The sequence below is a fragment of the Falco cherrug genome, chromosome 11, assembly GCF_023634085.1.
Source record: "Falco cherrug isolate bFalChe1 chromosome 11, bFalChe1.pri, whole genome shotgun sequence".
NCBI lineage: Eukaryota > Metazoa > Chordata > Aves > Falconiformes > Falconidae > Falco > Falco cherrug.
Genome location: NC_073707.1, coordinates 27,800,391 through 27,819,372, shown reverse-complemented (window position 1 = coordinate 27,819,372; position 18,982 = coordinate 27,800,391). Strand labels below are relative to the sequence as shown.

Genomic DNA, 18,982 nt, shown 5'->3' with positions numbered 1-18,982 from the left:
TTTCAGTCGCTCTTCAGACGGATGTGATTTAACTAAAGTAATGAACACACATCAGACAAGACAAATTCCAGACTGTTTGTGCCTTGACCAACCATCTGTGCGCATACCTCCAGGTACTGCTCATGTCTCGAGAGGCTTTTCTACATGAACAATTATTACCACTCCTTTCTGAATTCAAGTGGCAAGCCGTGGCAAGAGTCTCTTGAAAGCAGCTATATTTACCGCTCTTTTTAGTGAAAATATAATTGTGTTATGTATGTTTTAATTAATCTTAAATTTCAACATGTGCTGTATAAAATACAATAGGAAAACAGGGCGTTCATCTCTTGCATGCAAACGCCAGCATCAACAGCAACTCTGAGAAGAAGCACTTGTCATTTGGAGCCTTCCTAGTGGGTTACGTACTCATTTTAGATTCTTAGTGTCTGAGTATGTGTGTGTACAAATAAGTCTGTGGGGGTGTGCATAATACTCTGTTTGTACATCCTGGCAATTTTATTTTCCTAGTTGTTTTTCTCTGGAATTGTTTCTGAGTTTGTTCAAAATATCCCTGGAAAAAGCACCCATTTCTTCAACTGTATAATGATCAACAGTGACACGATTTGACATACCAGACTTTGATATGGTTCTTCAATTCCACAAAGTCTCCTGGAAAATAGCAAATGGTTCCAAGAATATTTCTTTTTATGGAAGAGGAATAATGTGTGCTGCAGGTAACGGCTGCTGCAAATGCGAAAGGGTTTATTTTTTTTTATCTATTGCAATTCACTGTGTTTCTTTCCAGAAGTGAGATTTCTTGTGGAAATATTTGAGTTTTCCCAGTTTCTGGGGCCTGTGTTTCTAAAGCTGTGTTTGCCTTCTCAGTGGTGCTAAGTAGAACTCCCTCTGACATGAGCCCATGATTCCATACCTCTTTTTTTAACCATGGCAAAACCATTTTAAGGAACTGCAACTTCTTGCTCCAGTTGTAACAACGCAAGTATCTGAGGGTCAGTGTAACGCGGTGGGTGGGGGAGCCTGCCTGCATTCAAGCCGACCGTGCAGATGGCAGTGGAGGGCTTGGGCTGGTTGGGGTATTAGGATGTGGTTCTGAGGATGCAGATCTGGTAGCAAAAATACTTTCCTGCTGTGGTCAGAGCTGCCAATTTCTCAACGTCCTCATTGCAGAACCTGGTTTGTCCCAGGACAAGCCAGGGAAAATGGCTGGTAGGAGATGGAGTTGTAGAAGAGGGTTTCATAATACATACATATATATTAAAAAAAAACATGGTAGAAAGGAGCTGATATTAGGCTGTATAACCTGATATTTTAAAAAAATAAAATTAAATGTGTCTGACACAAGCCTCTTCTGTCATCCTCAATGGGATGTTTTACAGTTTCGAAGAACGGGTGGAGACCATTTCTATAGCACACAGCTTTGTTGAAGAGTAATAGATTCTGTCATCTTTGAAGCCACTCTCAATCTTAGTTGTCTTTGCAAGGAATACTTTAGATTGGTTTTCTTTAGGGGGGGACTGGGCATGTGTGTACCATACATGCCAATACCATGTAATTTCTGGGGTTTGTTATAAAGGCAAGATAGCTTATGGTTACTGACTGTGACAGCTAGACATCTATCCTAAATTTTGGAAGACTGAGCAGCAGCGCGCCTCTGGCTTTCTCTGGTGGTTGCCTTTGAGAAGTATTTGAGCCTAATCTCATGGAAAGCAGTTGGAGAAATGGATGGTCTCATTCAATGATGTGGCAAGTGGCCAGGAGGGGCTGTGGTCGCAGCTGGTTTGGGAGGTGGCTGGGCCGTCAACAGATGGCTTGTCATGCCTGAGGACCAATCTTGTAGAAGGTCTGAGGAGTTTTTGTTGGCTTGTTTATTAATTGCTGCGTGCGCTGTTCGGGCTTGTGTGTGTGCATGCATGCACCATCTATGTATTAACTTGATCATGTTGAAATTGTGAGGTGGTTTTTTTTTAGGTTGGAAAGAGTCTTCCATTTAGAGTTTTATACTGTCTGTGTTCCACATATTTTTCTATAGTAACTCTAGGATTGAAGGTGGTGTAGCTTCGTACTCTTCATACAGTACGTTCTTTCCTAATCACATGGAATAATCTTTAAGCACCGCACCGAGTGCAAATTGTGTTTAGTACTGGATTTTTGTTGTACATTAAATGAACTAGGATATGTGGCTCCACTAGGTATTGGAAAGCTGCCTGTCATCTTTGTGGTACAACTTTTGTAACTCCAGATGATTCTGATAAAGAAGCAGAACACTTTGTTCAGTAGCTTTTAATGGTCTGCTGCTGGGGAAATAAAAATTGAGCCTTTGCAGAGAGTGGTCATAGGACTGAATATTCAGAACCCCTCTTGGTTTTGCTGGGTTCTCCGAAATTGTCTGCCGTAGCTGAAGAGGTTCTTCGGCTTCATAAAAGGCAGGAGGTGGGGAAAAAAACCCCACAAAAAGAAAAATGTTCATGGCTTATAGTCCCATTCATAGCATGGGTAAAACTTCTAGGAAAGGTAGGATTTGAGTATCTTGATCTGGTTCATGCTGAATTTCAGGAGAACTCTGATGTAACCTGTTGGGTCACGTGAATTCACCATACATGGACATTGGTTTTTAGATAGTCACCCTTTGTTCTTCTCTGTGTTTCAATTTTTTCTCTAGTGCCATGTGCAACCAGATTATGTATTACTAATTCACATACTGAACTAATTTAAGGAAACAGAATCATCTCGGTGATCAGTAGAAGACTGCAGAACCGAGCTGAAGATCAGATTTGTAACTGTAACTTGCAGACATCGAATGGTTTGGAGGTTTGCTTTGGAGAGAGGAACCTCAAACTTGAACAGTTATTTCTTCTTCCTTGCTCTACAACAAGACAGCAAGCTGTGATTTCCCGTATTCCTGGAGGTGGCTAGAGATGGAGATGCAGCTTCTCGCTTCACATTGGCGTTGCTGTGCTCCATCCCAGCCAAACCTAGGGGAATGTAGACGCACAGGAAATACCTTTGTTAAATTTAAATGTAGTCAGCTTTCTAGACAAAACCCCAAATTCGAGTTAGTACCTGAAAAAAAAGCTGTGGGTTAGTATTTGGCAGTTCATATTTTAGCTAAGGAAGAGTTCTCATATCCTGAAATGTGACCTGGCTCTTTGAATTCTGGTCCGATGTTTTCTTCCATCGATGTTCTTGAATTCACAGGAAAAAGAAAGTGCTTGTCCTCAGATCTCACCTTCTTCATATTAATTGTGTTTGCTTATATGAGCATCCCCTGAGGAAGGAGGAATCCTTGGTTTTACGAAGGGTGTGAATGCCTGGTGAATAGATCTGTCTTACGTAGGATGGATGAGCAAATAAGCTAAAAAAGTGCGTGCAGCCCGTTTCCAAAGGTTTTGGCTTTGGTGTGAAGTCTTCCAGTCTCATGGTAGATGTTTTAACCATGTCTCATGTAACTCTGCCCGGCGTACATCTGTGTGAAATACTGCTAGAAAAAAAGTCTGTGGCAGCTGTGCTTTCTAGCCAGTACTGCTGCTGGCTTTATCTCTGGTGGGGTTGTACCAGACCTGACAAATAAAGGAAGCCCTTTTTATTTCTTTTTCTCTCTTTTTTTGTTTTGGTTTTTTTTTTTTTTTCCCCTTTAAAGTGAGGCAAGTGTAGACATGGCTGTAGTGACAAACCATTAATAAAGCAAAGGAATGCAGCTGTAAAACTTTAAATAATGACATGTAGCAAATAAATGTCAGCATATTGGTGGTTGTGCCTGGAATGGAAATATTACTAGGAAAATATGTAGCTTCAAGCTACAGTCTGGCTTTTTTTCCTTAAGAAAATAGCATCGGAGTGACGATTACACTGTGTTAAAGCTGAGGCTTTCAGATTCGGACTAGCTGAAAATGTCGTTTATTTGGGGGGGGGGGTATGGTATTACATGGGTTTAAAATAGTTCCTGTGAACATCGCATTCCTTTAAAATATTTGTAGATGACAATATATATACAAAAAATATAGATACATAATACATGCATAACCAATGTAGTTCAAGGTACAGCTGACTATTGACTAAATCAGTCTGTTTCCATTGGAAGTTGCTAACTCGTATATTCTCACTGGTGTTCAGTATTAGGCTTTTTCAGTCCTTTTCTTAATCCCAACCATTTAGGAAATGGTTTTAAACCCTCACGTGTTCTCTTCTTCATCATCCCAATTAAAGAAACAAACCCCCCAAGTCACACTGCCCCGTCCCTTCCCGTCCACCCCCAAAACCCAACACCTATGTGTATTGGTTGTGAGCTTGGTTCTTTCTCAAAAATAAAACCTGAGACCGTGAAGTAATGCAAAGGAAAAAGTTTGGAGAGAAGCTCCAAATATTGTGAAACTTCAGGGGGAAAAATGCATTGAGCAAAGCTGCTGGGCTGCTGGACAGATTTTTGTAGCTCACGTCATGGCTGGGGCAGAGCTCGGAATGACTAAGCCAGGGGGGCTTTGGTCACCGATAGAGCTGTGCTGGCTCAGAGCTTGGTTCTGTGGGCTGCGGGAGCGTGCGGCAGGTGTCCTTACTCCTTCCTCCGTGGGTGTATGTGCTGCAGGGCAGGTTATTCAGGGTGGTGGTGACAGTAGGACTAAAACACTGCTGGGCGCTGCGACAGAGCAGTTGATGCAGGCAGGGGATGGGACTTGAAACACGGCTGTGGTTGTACCATCCTCTTGACAGCTGTGTCTCAGGCTTTGCGAGAACTTCGGTCCTGTAGTTGTTTCAAATAAAAGGAGGGATTTCATTTGAAGGTGGGTGAAAATAGATTGCCTCTGTTTATGTCTCAGTGATGATTAAAAAAGTAGTGTTTTCACATGGATAAGAACATTCAGAAGAGCTCTGAGAATCATGCTAAACTTGGTACTAAGTTAAATTAAAGTGTTGGTCTTGAGATGCATGGCTGGAGGTAATGACAACATTTGCGTGTCTTCAGGAAAAAAACCTGCAATTTTAGTCTTCTGGCCCTACTTAAATGTGATGGGGGGACCTGTGTGACAGCAGTGAAAGGGTAGATGTGATTCAGTCTGTGTGGGCACTGCCATCACTTACAAACCACCCAAGCAGTCCTCTTCAGGAGCTGGGTACCAGCTCCTCGGCAGGCTGATGTTTCTGACCAGTAAGCCACTCCACAGGTGATGGAATTGCAACAAGCTCTAGAAGAGGCTGATGGAAATGATGAAAGTGTGTTTGAACTGTACTGTTGGTTTAGTTCTTAAACTCAAAAAACCCCAACCAACCAACCCAAACCCCCTTAGTTTAAAGCCTAGCAGCACCTGGGGGCAGAGCAGCTCTGGGGATATTAAGTTTGCAGTGTGCAGCATCTGTGGAACTGCACGCTCCCACCCTGGTGAGGTTGGCTCAGCCCTTCCATCCCCTCCAGAGCAGATGACTTAAACAACTGGGTTATGGCTCTGTAGTCCAGTGCTCCACGTGAATACTAGATCCCACCACACTTCCCTTGTGAGTGGGGATTTCCCTGTTGCCCTTGGCCAAAAATTTCCCCCTCTCAGGTGATCTTGTGCCAGCAGATTACGTGGCTGTTATCAGCCACCTGTTACAGCACTTTTCTTTTTTCCTAACTTGCATTTGTGATGTATATGAAATTATTCAGGAGGACTTTGGGATTCTCTGGCACAAGAGGTACTAAGGAGGCTGCCTGATCAGCACTGGACCTGTAAGGTTGCTTTGCTTAGGAGTTCTTGTGCAAAAATCTGGATAAGCTAAGTGAGTATGTCATCCATCTTATTCACTGAAGAACTGGATTATTGCCCCATAAATAAGTATGATGGTACCCTTAATGCTGAGTTTATAAACCAGTCTCCTTGTGGTTTTAGTGATGCTTATATATTGCATCAATTAGCTGTGAAGAGGGAGGGTGTGCTGGAAGCGATAGATGTTTCTTCACAAATCCTTGAGGGAGATTTCTGTTGTCGTCTGTATAGCACAGGGTACTCGGAGCATGAGGATGTGCTGTCCCTCCTGCTCTGGCAGAAACCTTAATCGCTTGGATGGTGATTAAGTGGAAGTCAGGTGCCTGTTCCTTCTGTTACAGGTGGCAGTTCACTGTTCACCGGGCCTAGAAAGAAAATAAATATGTTTGGCTTTAAACTGTGGCTGTCCAGTGAAACTGATGTGATGCCTTAACCATATGGATGATGCAGCACCAAAAGCTATGGTAGCAAGCAGGATGCTGATTTTCCAGGAACAGAGCAAATCTTGAAAGTATCTTGGAACTTGATTATTTCAGTTGTGTGATGGGGTTGGAGAAGAGTGGAAATCTGACTGTTTGTTTTCTGGAAGTCTTGCATGGCAACTTGGCTTCTCACGCTCTTTTAATCTAACGGTGAAAACCTCCATTTGGTGCATCGGGTTCCTGTATGCATCCTCTTACAAAAGCAGGTATCCTGCTTAGGTTGCTGCCTTGATGGCAAAATTCATACAGGTGCTGGTGACCTTCTAAAATATAAGTGGGTTTTCCAGGGTCTGTAACTGATGCTTCTCTTGCAGGAAGCCCGTTGAGGAAAATTCTCCATGAATGTACGTCACAATGATGATGACCGACCAAATTCCGCTGGAGCTGCCACCGTTGCTGAACGGGGAGGTAGCCATGATGCCTCACATTGTGAATGGTGACGGATCACAGCAGGTCAGTGAGCTTTGCAGAAAATTACTTTCAACAGTTTTAAGTGACTTTTTGTAGTTTTAAGCGACTTTTTGTAGATTAAATAAACTATTGGTGGGCCACCAAGGGATTTTAAAGATGGGGAAGATAGGTTTCCCTAGCACTAGGGAGGGTGGAGCATTACCTGGAAGGTAGAAATCTGTCCTTACCCTGGAAAGACATTAAAAGCAGTGCTTTGAGTGTACCGTTAAATTTAATATGATTATTTGCATGTGTGTTCATTGAAGTAAAACTAATGGGATTGAAATTATGGCTAAAAATGCTACATGTTTGAAAGCTTTGCAGGGGGTTAGTTTTATGATTTAATTACTCTACTGTTGCCCAGACATCTTGCTACTATCTGTGATGAGATTTTAAGAACTTAAAACAAAAATGCTGACATTGTGTTTAAAAAAAAAAAAGTAAAGAAAGAAAAAACTGGAGAACTTAAGATGAGTCCTATGATGTCTACTATTATTTGCTTACCTAAATGTATGGATCCTGGCAGGCCTATGTATTACCCTGTGCTTCATTTTAAGAAGCAGAAGGGAGTTTTGAGTGGGCTTTTGAAGGGAAGGCAAGTTTATAGTTGCCTTTGTATTTTTCTGGGAGGTATTCTCTAATAAGCTTGATTGGAAGTAGGTAGGATGATTATAAGACCGTAACGATGCCTTCATGTCAGGATACAGCTTGGAGGTTCAAGCTGATCATTGGTAGGTTTCCAAACCTGTCACCTTGGGTTAAGCTTTCTCTTTGTAGAACATCTACCCTAGCAGTTTTTCTGTGTTACTGTTTGGTTCCTTCCTGATTTGAGACATTTCAGCAAAGTATTTTAGCAAAGCTAGAAATAAGCCATACTTCATGATTCAATATCAAATGCCATTCTGTTACTACTTATTCCCTTGATCACATGTTCTTCCTTCTAAGCTGTGTTTTGACTAGACCAGCCTTAAGAGGAAGAATAATTTCTACTTTTCTTGCAAGCTTTTAAGTCTGTTGGCTTATCTAGGTTCTCATTATAATAGAGATTTACATGGCTGTGATTTTTTTTTAAAAGTCATTTCTGCACAGTGTGCTTCAACTTGAAAAAACAGAAAAGAAAGCTTTTAGTGGCTTCATTTACCAAGTCCAATATTAATATGCTTAAGGAAAGGAACAGTCTTACGATACTGGATAGGATAATTGGTCTTCACATATGCCCTTTCCTCCTTGCTGGAAACCATTTATCAGGTTAGACTGTCCTGTGGGTCCTTTGTGTTACAGAAAGAATAAATGAAGCCTTCTGAGCCCTCCTTTGAGACGGGGCTCTAAGTCCAGTCATTGAATTTCCCCGTCAGTGATGACTCAGCAGCCTTGCTTGGCGGATGCCTCCATTGCCTTTAAACTGGCTTCTCTTCTAATGTGTTGGAGTAAAAAGAATTGCTGACGTACTGGAAGTGCATTACATCTTGCTTTTTCTCTGCTATGCAACTATGACTCGGCAGAACAGTTTTGGGCCAGGTTCCTTTTCTGCGTAAATGTTTGTTGGATGATGCTTTTAGACCTCACCGCCTTATCTCTTTAAGTACTTGTAGCTGGAATACCAGTTTTCTGTGAGACTATTTTTAGCCTCTAGTCTGGATGTGCCCTCATATGTTGCAAAGCTTAGCTGCCTTCTATGCTTTATTATTTTCATCCTATTTGTGAAGCTTTAGTTGATGTCTTCACCTTTTAAAAGTGCAGTTCTAAAATGGAATGAGATTGGAATAAATGCTTTGATCTTTGTGTAGAATAGCAGCAAATGGACTACATTAATTGCTTTTAACGTGATTTGTTACGGAATATAGAACCAAATGTTAAATGTTTGTTGAAAGAGATTTATCTTAGTTACTTGTAAGGCAGGAGAACAGCCTTCAGATTAGATTTGTGTAAGAGTGACTTCCTTAAGAAAGATGGTTTATATTGCTCCATAAATAGGTGCTAGTTTTATAAGGACATGTGCTTTTCCTGGCTTTAATTACAGTCTCTATTAGAAGCTGGCGGTAAGCAAGCATCATAGCTGAGCTGGTGGGAGACGAGGCGTGTGGAGTTTTCCAGAGCGCAGTGTGGCCAGCACACAGATCAGTGCCGCATACTTTGGAGCTGACAGTACTTGCTTCTGACGAGATGCTCTGGACACACTTGCTGTCTCAGAGAAAAGGCTTTTATTAAAAAAAAAAAAACAAACAAAAAAACCCCCAACAAACCCCGCCCCCCCCCCCCCCCCCCCCCCCAACAAACCAACCAACAAACAAACAAAAAAACCCAACCACAACAGTTCTTATGTAGAAAAGGGCAGACTGGAGCTGGTAAAACAACTTTGCCAGCAGCCAGATGGAGAGCGATGCAGAAGGCAATTCTGCCAGTAAACAGTCCTGTGCTGTAAGACAATTGCAGAGGAACGCTCAATTGTTTTATCTTCCTGGGTATGAGTGCTGCAGAGCACTCTGCTTGACGGTAATCCCTCTTCTCTAGACTACCCAAAATGGCATTTCTAGCACTGGCTTTTTTTAAAGTTTCCCACACTTAATTTCCACTTCTGCTGACTGTATTTAATGTTTTCATGTCCCTTCCAGAGCTGCTGCTTACTCTCTTTTTGCTTCTAATCCACTTCTAACTCCTGTGGGGATTCAGGGAGCGATAATTAACCTTTCGGTCCAAGAATTTCAATGGTTTCCTGTAGGTACTCCACTGCAAACTCTAAAAAGCTTGCAGTATAAAGTGGGAGGGCAGCTAGCTGTGCCATAGCATGTCTGTGCAGAATGCTGGGTGATTTTAATTTGGTAAGTTTTATTTTGGCTTGGTTTGCTCACTGCACCTGCAGTGGTGTAGCAAGTTTTGTGCTTGCCTGCTCTTTGTAAAGGTGTGTTTGCCAAACCCTGTTTTTTCACTGTTTGGCTTGAGCCCAGACACTGTAGGTAGTGCTGTGCGTGCTTGTTCTGGTGTTTTAGGGTCACACGCTTGGAATAAGGGAGATGAGAGTACCTCTGAACGAGGAGCAAGGTTTGGTACCTTCCTGTAGCACAAGTCTGTGCACCCTGCAAGAGCTTGAAAGCATTTAGTTGTGTCTTATACTGCACCTGAGCAGTAGCTGAGCTTTGTGCCAAAAAAAAAATAGAGATGTTAAAATTTCACGAAAGTATAAAGTTTGATAGATACTTGCAGGAATGTCCTTTTAGGGGAGAGAGGGTGATAATTGCAAATGGGAAGCTTGTTTTCAGGAAGAAAAAAGTTTATAACTGGTACACGTATAAGGTACCTGAGAAGCATCAGTCCATGAAAAATGGCTATCAGATAAAGGATGATGAAGTTTCCTTCTGTTTAAATATTCTGATTTTTAAAACACTCAGTCTTAGGCATTTAGACTAGAACAGATAGCAGAAGAGTAGCTTTAGCGGAGTTAACCCATAGGCAGTGTTTGCTATCTAGGAAATCTCTGAACTGAACTTTTCTGAAGGAATTTTAACTGAAGGCTGTTGGTGGGCAAACTCTGAGGCTGTTCTCATAAGTATGTTTCTCTGTGAGTACAATGAAACACAGAATTTGCTAAAACTTCATGAATCTTAAAATTTCCTGCTTATCTGAGCAATTTGCTATGCAGATATACAGATTGATTTATTTTGTAAACTGCTGCTGTGAAGCATGTTGAACTTGTGATAAATGAGGGGGTTCAGGATCTGTCACTTGTGGGGCTTGTCTATCAGTAACGCTCATAAACTGAATTGCTTCATGCCTCTATTTGCTGTTCTATGAAAAAAAGGATAGTTAAGCCCAGAGCACCTATCAAAGTATTGATTTCTGAAAGTCACTGTTTTATTGTTTTAAGATGTAGCATATTCCTCGATTATTTTTTTTTTTTCTTGCTGAAGAGAGGTTGAAAATACTTATTCTACCTGCTCCTGTGTGGCTGAGGGAGAATGCATGGTCCTGAGAAGAATGTTGCAGATAGCATGGTGTGAGCTCTTTAGCCCTTCCTGTGGGACAGAGCTGGAGACTCATCGGGATCTGGGGAACAGTCTTTTAAAGTACAACAGAGAATGGACCCAAGTGATTATTCTGGTTTTGGTGTTTTTTTTCGGTTGTTTTTTTTGTTTGTTTTTGTTTTCGTTGGTTTTTTTTCCCCCCAAAGATGCAATATATTCCAAAAGTACTGCACTATAGAAATTGTAAATACAGTAGATTTTAATAATGTAAAGCATTTGTGAGGAACCTGTGGCTGGATCCCAGGTGGTGCCTATGATGCCATGCCCCCCAGCTGTATGTAGCTTGATATATCTAAAGAGGGAAGGGAAGATTGGCCACATTGGGAAACGCTTAAGGCAGCGTTTCAATAAGCCAAAGTAGTGCAAGTGGCTGTTCAACCTTAGCAAGGAAAAGTTTCTCGTAAAGTGGAAAAATTTTAGAGCAAGCATTGGATTGTATTGCATCACGTGGGTGCAAGTGGGTGTCCTCCTACTTGCTGCTGCGCCTGTGCTCGCAGGTGATGTGCAGCAAAGCAGGCAGGAGATGATGGCCTGTTTTGAATGTGGATTTTCTTGTGTGTGCTTAAAAAACCCACCTGCATAAGTCTATCAACACTGTGCAAAACAGATAATAGCATATGCCCTTGGTCCTTATCAGGGAACATTTTCTATCTCTGTATGGGACTGTTTACCCACAATATATATAGTTTTATATTCCTGAACCTGAGCTTTAAGCCTATGTTAGACTTTGCTAGTCTCTTCCCCTGCTCCGGGTAGGTATGGGAGATGGACAGCAGGACCGAGGGGGACACCAGTGACATGTGTTTGGCTCATAATGAAAACATAGTCTGGACACAGAGCAATTATTGCCAAATTGGGTGTGTGTGATTGTAAATATTTACAGTAACTATGCAACTTAGTAACGTTAATCAGTCTTAACAAACACAGCTTTAAATAAAATGTAGCAACAGTAACATTCTTAAATCCCAAATAAATGCAAAAAAAAAAAGTGTTAGGGAGATGGCAAGCTTTCTCTGAGGGTGTAGGAGATAGGGCTGGGTTCAACACTTGAGTGGATTAAACTGCTAAAGCAAGCATCAGAGAACTTTTTAGGGAGAAATAAAAAGCTTTTGGGACTGTGCTGCTGACCTCGCAGCTGTCATGAGCTCCAGCTTTTTGGACGTGAGGGGGCCAGGGGACTGAAACTGGGCTGAAGTGACATGGGACCGCACCCTCGTGGTGCTGCCGGCCAGCAGGGTGGGCTCAAAGTGACTCTTCAAATTATCTCTCCTCTTGTTGCCATCTCATAAACGTGTGTACTTGGGATGATGAATATTGGAAGAGGCATAGGGCAATTAAATATCATCTGTGTTTGTTTGCATTAAAATAAAGATGTTATCTTTAGACTTTTTTATTGCTTTCCTCAGATTTTTAATGAAACGCTTCAGAAACAAGGCGTTCTCGTGAAGATCCCTTGTGTAGAAAGGAAAGAGAAAAGCTGCGTTCCAGGCTGCAGGACACAGTTTCGTTGTTTAGGAGGGCATGGGGAAAAATAAATCTTTGAATTAGTTTGAAATACTTTGTGTGTATAAACAAAAGAAGTCGCGGCATGCCTTGATACATTTTGTCCCAGGCAACTGGGACAAACTGGGGGTGTTGGCTGGAAGATGGAGAGTACCTAGTGCTTGACATGCGCTGCCTTTAATGGTTTGATTTCAACTCTGCGGTTCGTTAGTAAGTGCTTTTGCAATTGCAGGCTCTTGAGGGCGTTGTGCGTGGCCAGGGTGGGTGCGGAGGGGTTTGGGTGGTGGGGTGGGTTATGTGGGCAAACCCCAGTACCCCAGCTTTGGGCGGAGGGGAGGAGAAGAGAGGCGGGGGGGGGGGCAGGTTGCAGCCTGCTGGAAGGGTTCAGCCTGCAGTGGGGGGGCAAGCAGAGGGTCTTACTTGAGGAGCAGCATCCCGATTGCTGCTTCTGGGTCTGAAGCCACCTCAGGTATGCATGCTTGTGTGGCGACCATCCTCCCTGCATGTCCAGCCCTTGCTCCAGTGCTGTGTCACATCAGCTATCCCTGTTTGCTGTTGGTACAGCTGCCTGCCCCCAGCAACAGCCCTTAAGTGGGGTGTTCTGCTCCAAAGGTGGCTGATGTGAACATCGGTGCAGAAGAATGTCTTTTGGTATCTTCAGAACTTTTTTTAACTTTTTAGGAAAGCTACAGTGTTTCATTGCTATGCAGATCTTGCCTATAGTATAACTTCTAAGTCCATGATGTGCACTGGTGGTTACTGGTTTTAGCATGCGCTTTTCTGTACCACTGTAGCTGAAGGTTGATTCCTTCACCGTTCCGAGAAACCCTGCCTAGCTGGAGATAGCCTTTTCAGTTGTACGTGGAGGCTTGACAGCTCAGGGCCTTGGGCTCTCTTTTTGCTCCTTGGCTCTTAATTGTTCTGAATTTTGCTGAAGTGAATGAATTTCACAAATGTTCGTGTTTCTTCTGTAGCACAAAAAAAACCCTGCACTGGAAGTACAGATCTGGTGGGGCTGCTGTCATTAGGTGCAGAAGCCCTACTTGGTTTGATAGCAGTCATTGACCTCCTTTTGAAAATAATTGTGCTTGCGTATATATTTAAATGTTTAAATATGAATAAAACCGGATTGGTAATGGCTTTCAGCCTTGTAAAGTGTTAGGAGATGAGATGGTAAAAATCATGTGCATTTCGGAAATAACAATTTTGTGAACATTTGAAGCTGAACAACTTACACAAGAACCTGGGAAACCAGGATTAGTTTTACTGGATTTTAGGTGACAACTGTGGTAGAAGTTGGTATAAATCATTGACTGATGGAATAAAGCACTTTTTTTCCAGCAGCAATATTGCTTTGAAAAGGCTTGTGGCTTCATTGCACAGTGAATAGTTGAAGAACATTATCCCTTCAATGTATTTGATAGTCAACCTCAAAACACAGTCCTGGGTGAAAATATTTTGTGGTCTCTTGTCTTTATTGGGCTGTACTTAAAATTCAGGCAAAATAGTGTAGTCCCTGCTCCAGACAGGCCAAGCAGAATTGGCAGTTGTTATCCTGCAGCATATGAAGGGGAACTTTGCTGTCTGACCGACTTAATCCCATGTTTTGTGACAGTAGGTAGTGCTGAGGTGGTGGTGGGTTTTTTGTTTGTTAGTTGTTTGGTTTTTTGTTGGGTTTTTTTTTTAATAAATGTGAAATTTTTAAGCTGTTGCACTCTGGGAACTGTTAGTAAGGAATTGTTTGTTTCTATATATGTAACATTTTGTATGTAAGTCCCATGGGCTTGTGATGCAGGGACAAAGTGATGGCTGCTGCCCTTCAGGAAACAAATTTATCGAGGGAACAATTTGTTTGTGTTAAAAACACACACAATTAGGCAAGGATAATGCTACTTCATCCTGACTATCAAGAACAGCTGTTATTGGGGATATAGTGTTTTTTTTTAATGCAGAAATGCAAGGAATTATTTCCAAAGCCCAACGGCCGGCATGCTAGTGCAGATGTGTGGGCTGGTGATGGACCTTTGGCAGTGGCTCCTTGAAAAGAAATTCCTAAGTCATACCCTTTTGATATCTTCGGGGTGGACATGTACCTCATGTGGCGAGACCAGTCCCTCTCTCATGGTCAGTCTTTTATCTACCATCAAACTCAACTCTGCTTTAGGGAAAGGATCGAGCTTTTCATGTAGGAGACATCAGTCTGGTTAGGGTGGGTATTTTGAGGAGCTGGACCAGGTTCTTCCAAAGGTTAATGGTGCATCTGGTTTATGTTAATCAAGCGTGTTAATAAATAACCAGCTTTAGAGTGGTTGGTTTAGACATACAGTGCAAATGAGCTAATGAAATATTTTTACGATTTTTTGCCTCTGTTTCTGGTTTGTTGGTTTGTGTTTTGGGTGGTTTTTTTAAAAGCTGAATGACACTGCATAAGCTCTGTGCTGCTTTTGACCTGATGCCCATATCCTGTGATGGATAATCCATGCCTGCTCATAGCAAAAGAGCATTTAAATGCTGTCACTTAAATGTTGATTTTCCAGCGATTAGGGATGGAATGGTGTTAACAGTGCCTTTCACCTTTTCTGAACTATTTGTTGTGCTCTGTGTGCTGGATCAGATCCACCCTGATCGCAGATCCCTGAGAAATTACCGTTGCAGGCAAAATAATGCCGTTCATATGTTATTTTTCTGATTTTTAGCTTGTGCTTTGAAAATGTTGCTAGAACAATGGGTTGCTGTAGGATTACTGTAATTCAGAAGGTCTTCTGGGTCATAATTGTCTTAGCATTTAGTTTAAGGAATTCAGAAACACAACATTAATTCAAATTCTGTCTTTCCGGATTGAATGATTAAATTCTGCATGCAGGTGTCCTGGAATATAAAGATCAGACATAAATTTAGAGAGAGCTTTCACAAAAAGATAAATCTAAATTTTCAATTTATACCAAGATTAATCCAGATTTTGATTGAACTCCTGACAATGCAAAGTTAACAGAAGTGTGTTTAAAGTATTTGAGTAGAAGTTTCACAAGTAGCAAGAGCATGGGATAAATGATCACTAGTTCCCAGTGAAACTCTGCAAATTTTAAACCCATCATTTTAGACACCTGAAAATTAATAAAGGTGAGTACAGTGTACACCGAACTGGGATGGGTTTTGGTGCTTCCTGGTCTTTGTTGCATTCCTGTATCTGCAGGGTTAGGTGGTGGGAGACTGAGGTTATATTTTGACCATTTAAAAAAGATATTATTATATTAGTTATTAAATAAATAGTTTATTACTGGTTCTGTGTGCAAATATTGAACTGTGTGTGTCAGGATTTTGCTTAACTAAGTTCTGTAACGTGTAGGATCGAAGGAGAAATTTTTAAAAATGCGATGAATCGACTCACCTTACACTGTAAAAAAAAAAACATTTATTCCTGTGAAATTGAAATCCTGGTATGCCTTGATGCTGCACGCTGGAGTTTGCGCTCTCTGCTCTCATGTGCCAGTGGTCTAAATATTTATGTCCTTAGCTATCAGCATTTGGCCAAGTTAACAACAATGTCAGGAGTGTGGTGGTGGAACCCGAAGCCATAATTCTCACCTGCACACAACTGAGTTACATCTTTATTTCAGCTCTTAGAGTTTAGATGACTAGGTAGGCTGTAACTCTCTACTGGCTCTTGGCCACTGGTGGTACCCAAAGATGCAGTATGCCAGTCTGTTCCCTCGCTACCCCCTGTATCTCTTCCTAAGTAGGGGGAAAACAGTTGTTGGCTTGGAGAAAATTATTTTTTTTTTAAGAACACTGCAAAACAAATGTGTCTTTCTTTTGGCAGGTCTTTTTGGTTCAAGTTAATCCAGGTGAAACCTTTACAATAAGGGCTGAGGATGGAACCCTGCAGTGCATCCAAGGTAAGAGGATACAGGAATGTGTGGATGAGCATTGCTTGCATTATGGAAAACTGGTTCTCTCACCTCCACAAAAATGTGACATGCAGTTCTGAAAATACAGTGAAGCATTTAAGAGTGAGAAGCTGCGGACGTGGCTGCTGTATGTTTTATAGAACTTTAGTATCTTGGAATGAGTCATTAATTTATTGCAAGTCCAGGAGATTTCTCTTTCTGTTCAGTCATTTATCACTGTTTTTAAATTTTATATATATGCATATTCCTTACAATGAAGTAATACATATGAATGAGAGGTCTCAAGTTAGACTAGTAACGGACTAAGTGGATTTCTATGAAAAAACTGTTTTGTTTTCATACAGGCATCAGGAGGGATAGAAAATGAGCAGAGAAGTGCAGACAGTGCAGAGTGCTTGGAGAAGCCAGACTGGCTTTGAGGAGAATTTTGAATTGTGTCTTCAAAAGCAGAGATAGTTAATTGTGTAGTATGAAGAAAAGCACGTAAGCAGTCTTTTGACTGCTGTCTTACCTCTTGGTAAAATTGTGCAAATATGATAGGTAGTGTTTCTGGTTTTTATAAGAGAACCCACATAAAATCTTTCAACAGGTCTGAAGGGAGAAGCAGCAAAAGACCTTTCAGATTGTTTATTGAGTAATGTGAAGAGGGTTTCTAGCTAGTGGCAAAATACAGCTTTGAGGTGAAGCAGATGTTTCCCTCGGTATAATGATGTCTACAGTCATACAGGAGGGTTAAATCGAAATTTGAAGGGAATAGACTTTGTGTAGCTGTTTTGCTGCTGCTGTTTCCAGTGATATTTTTTTTGTGTGCTTGTGCTGTTACTTTTTTGAGAAGGGAGGTAGGTGGTGTTGCATCCCTCATCCCTTCCAGATCTTGTACCATTTAGGCAGCAGCCTCGGTGGGCTATTAATTCAAAAGGCTTTCCTAAAAAAGTGATAGTAATGGAGGGGGGGAAGTCAGTTCAATTGTGGAACTAGTGAATTGCCCCTGTATTTTTGACTGTGAATTTCAAATCTACTCAAGAAAGACTGTTTCTTAGATGGATTACGAAGGTCATACAGCTCAAGGATGACTATGCTTTTTGTTAAAATTTGGATTAGAAGGGACCCCTGGGGGTCGGTCACCTTATCCAACCTGCTGCTGAAAGCAGGGATAGTGCCAGAGGTGGATTGGGTTGTCCACAATCTCCCGGATTGTCCACAACCTCCTGGGTTGTGAAGCTCTGAGGGTGGAGTTGCTCCCTGGGCAAACTGCTTCAGTGCTGCACCGCTCCTGTCAGGAAGAGTTTGTCCTTTCTGTCTATTTAAAATTTTCCATCTTGCAGTCTCTTTGCATTTTTCTGTGCCCCCCCCCCCCCCCCCCTTTAAACAGTGGAGGAGTTGGTGATTGTTACTTGAAATTTCATCCCCATGGAAATGACAAATTAATAGTTGTTTGAGACAGACATTACAGAAGCTTCCCTGAACACCATCCAGGATTATTTGGTCTTGATGAGCAATAATAGCAGCAATTTAAAACTGCTTGTTAAGGTTTATAGCCAACATGCTGTGTGGTAAGAAATTGGCCCACGTGGCAATTAACAGAGGACTAAAGCTGGCTACTCCTTTTATTTGAAATGAATACTTCATATTGGTTAATGCATAAAAAATTCCCATTACAAATATGACACCATTTATTTATAACTTTTTTCATGCTCAAACTGTTGTTCAGGCAGTGTGTTTAAATGAATGCAATTTGAAATGTCCTGGTTCTGTAATCCCAGTAGTTTAACATGTTTGTGCTAATGGGGCTTATTTGGTACTAGTCAGCAGTCTTTCATAAAATTAATCTAGAATTTGTAGCAAAAGATTGTCACCTTGTTTGGTAGAGCTGCGGTATTGACCACCAAAGCATATGTGTTTATTTGTATACACTCTTGAATTTCAGTCTGAAAATTCTGGTACTCTTTTCATGCTAAAGCTTCAACTCCTACTTTATTATGAAATATCTATATTGCTGAAACAAGTACATGCTTCGAACACAGAAGAGCACCTGACTGTATTGTTGTTGCTTTTATTTCTTTGATAAAGCTGTGTTCACAGTGCAATTGCGGAAAACTTAAATAATATTAATGGTGATCTGTTGCAGAAGAAACTGTAATCAGCCAACAAATGTACTAAGGTTAGGATTCGTGACAGTTCTGTTTTTCCTGTGCTCTGAGGTTATTGTAAAAGATGGACTTAATCTGTCTGCAGTGGTTTTGGAAATTACACACTCCCTTGCTCCATAAAACTGACAGTGTCTTTTTTTTCCTTTTTTTTTCTTCTTGATATTTCTGTGATACAGAATACTCTGTTTAAAGGTTAATGTATGCCCTTTATGTGGGGCAGCACTTGGACAATAATGATGCATTTTCCTTTGCTCGCACATTGCACTGTGATTGGCAGGCTACGGGATAATTTTAGCACTCTGTTAAGGCAGAATGGAAGTCGCTTTTTGGACAGTGTGTATGCCTCTGAGCTGGTAGCTCCCTGTTGAACGGACGATACTCGCTTTTTCCTTGCTGCCACGTATTCAGTGTTGAGACGCAAGATGTGCTTGTAAATAGTATTAATTGGCATTCACAATACAAAGGACTACATTACTGTAAATCATGTGGCTCCCCTGATTTCAGGGAGTGAACACTGTTATTAAAAACTTGAGATGTCATGACTTGGTTACACTAAAGTGTTCAGGTTACATGAAAGCTGTTCTTTGCTTTGGAATGTATCTGTTCTGCAGGGGCAGTTGTTATTCTATGTGAGCAAAGTGGTTTGTTTTTTTCTTTTCATTTTTTTTTATCTTTGGGGAAAGCATTATTTTTATATATGGCGTTTTGAGATGTTTGAAATCCTTGGTTTGTGCT

At 41.3% G+C, this 18,982-nt stretch overlaps 1 protein-coding gene across 2 annotated transcripts in view; it reads left to right on the top strand.

Annotated features, from left to right (window-relative positions):
* Positions 1-18,982, top strand: part of FNDC3B (fibronectin type III domain containing 3B) — a 209,607-nt gene that overhangs the window by 33,288 nt on the left and 157,337 nt on the right. For both annotated transcript variants that reach the window (XM_055723542.1, XM_055723543.1), the window contains exons 2-3: positions 6,532-6,670; positions 16,010-16,085. In XM_055723542.1, the coding sequence (XP_055579517.1) occupies positions 6,560-6,670; positions 16,010-16,085 (187 nt within the window). In that variant the 5' untranslated portion in view covers positions 6,532-6,559. The remainder of the gene's footprint in view (positions 1-6,531; positions 6,671-16,009; positions 16,086-18,982) is intronic.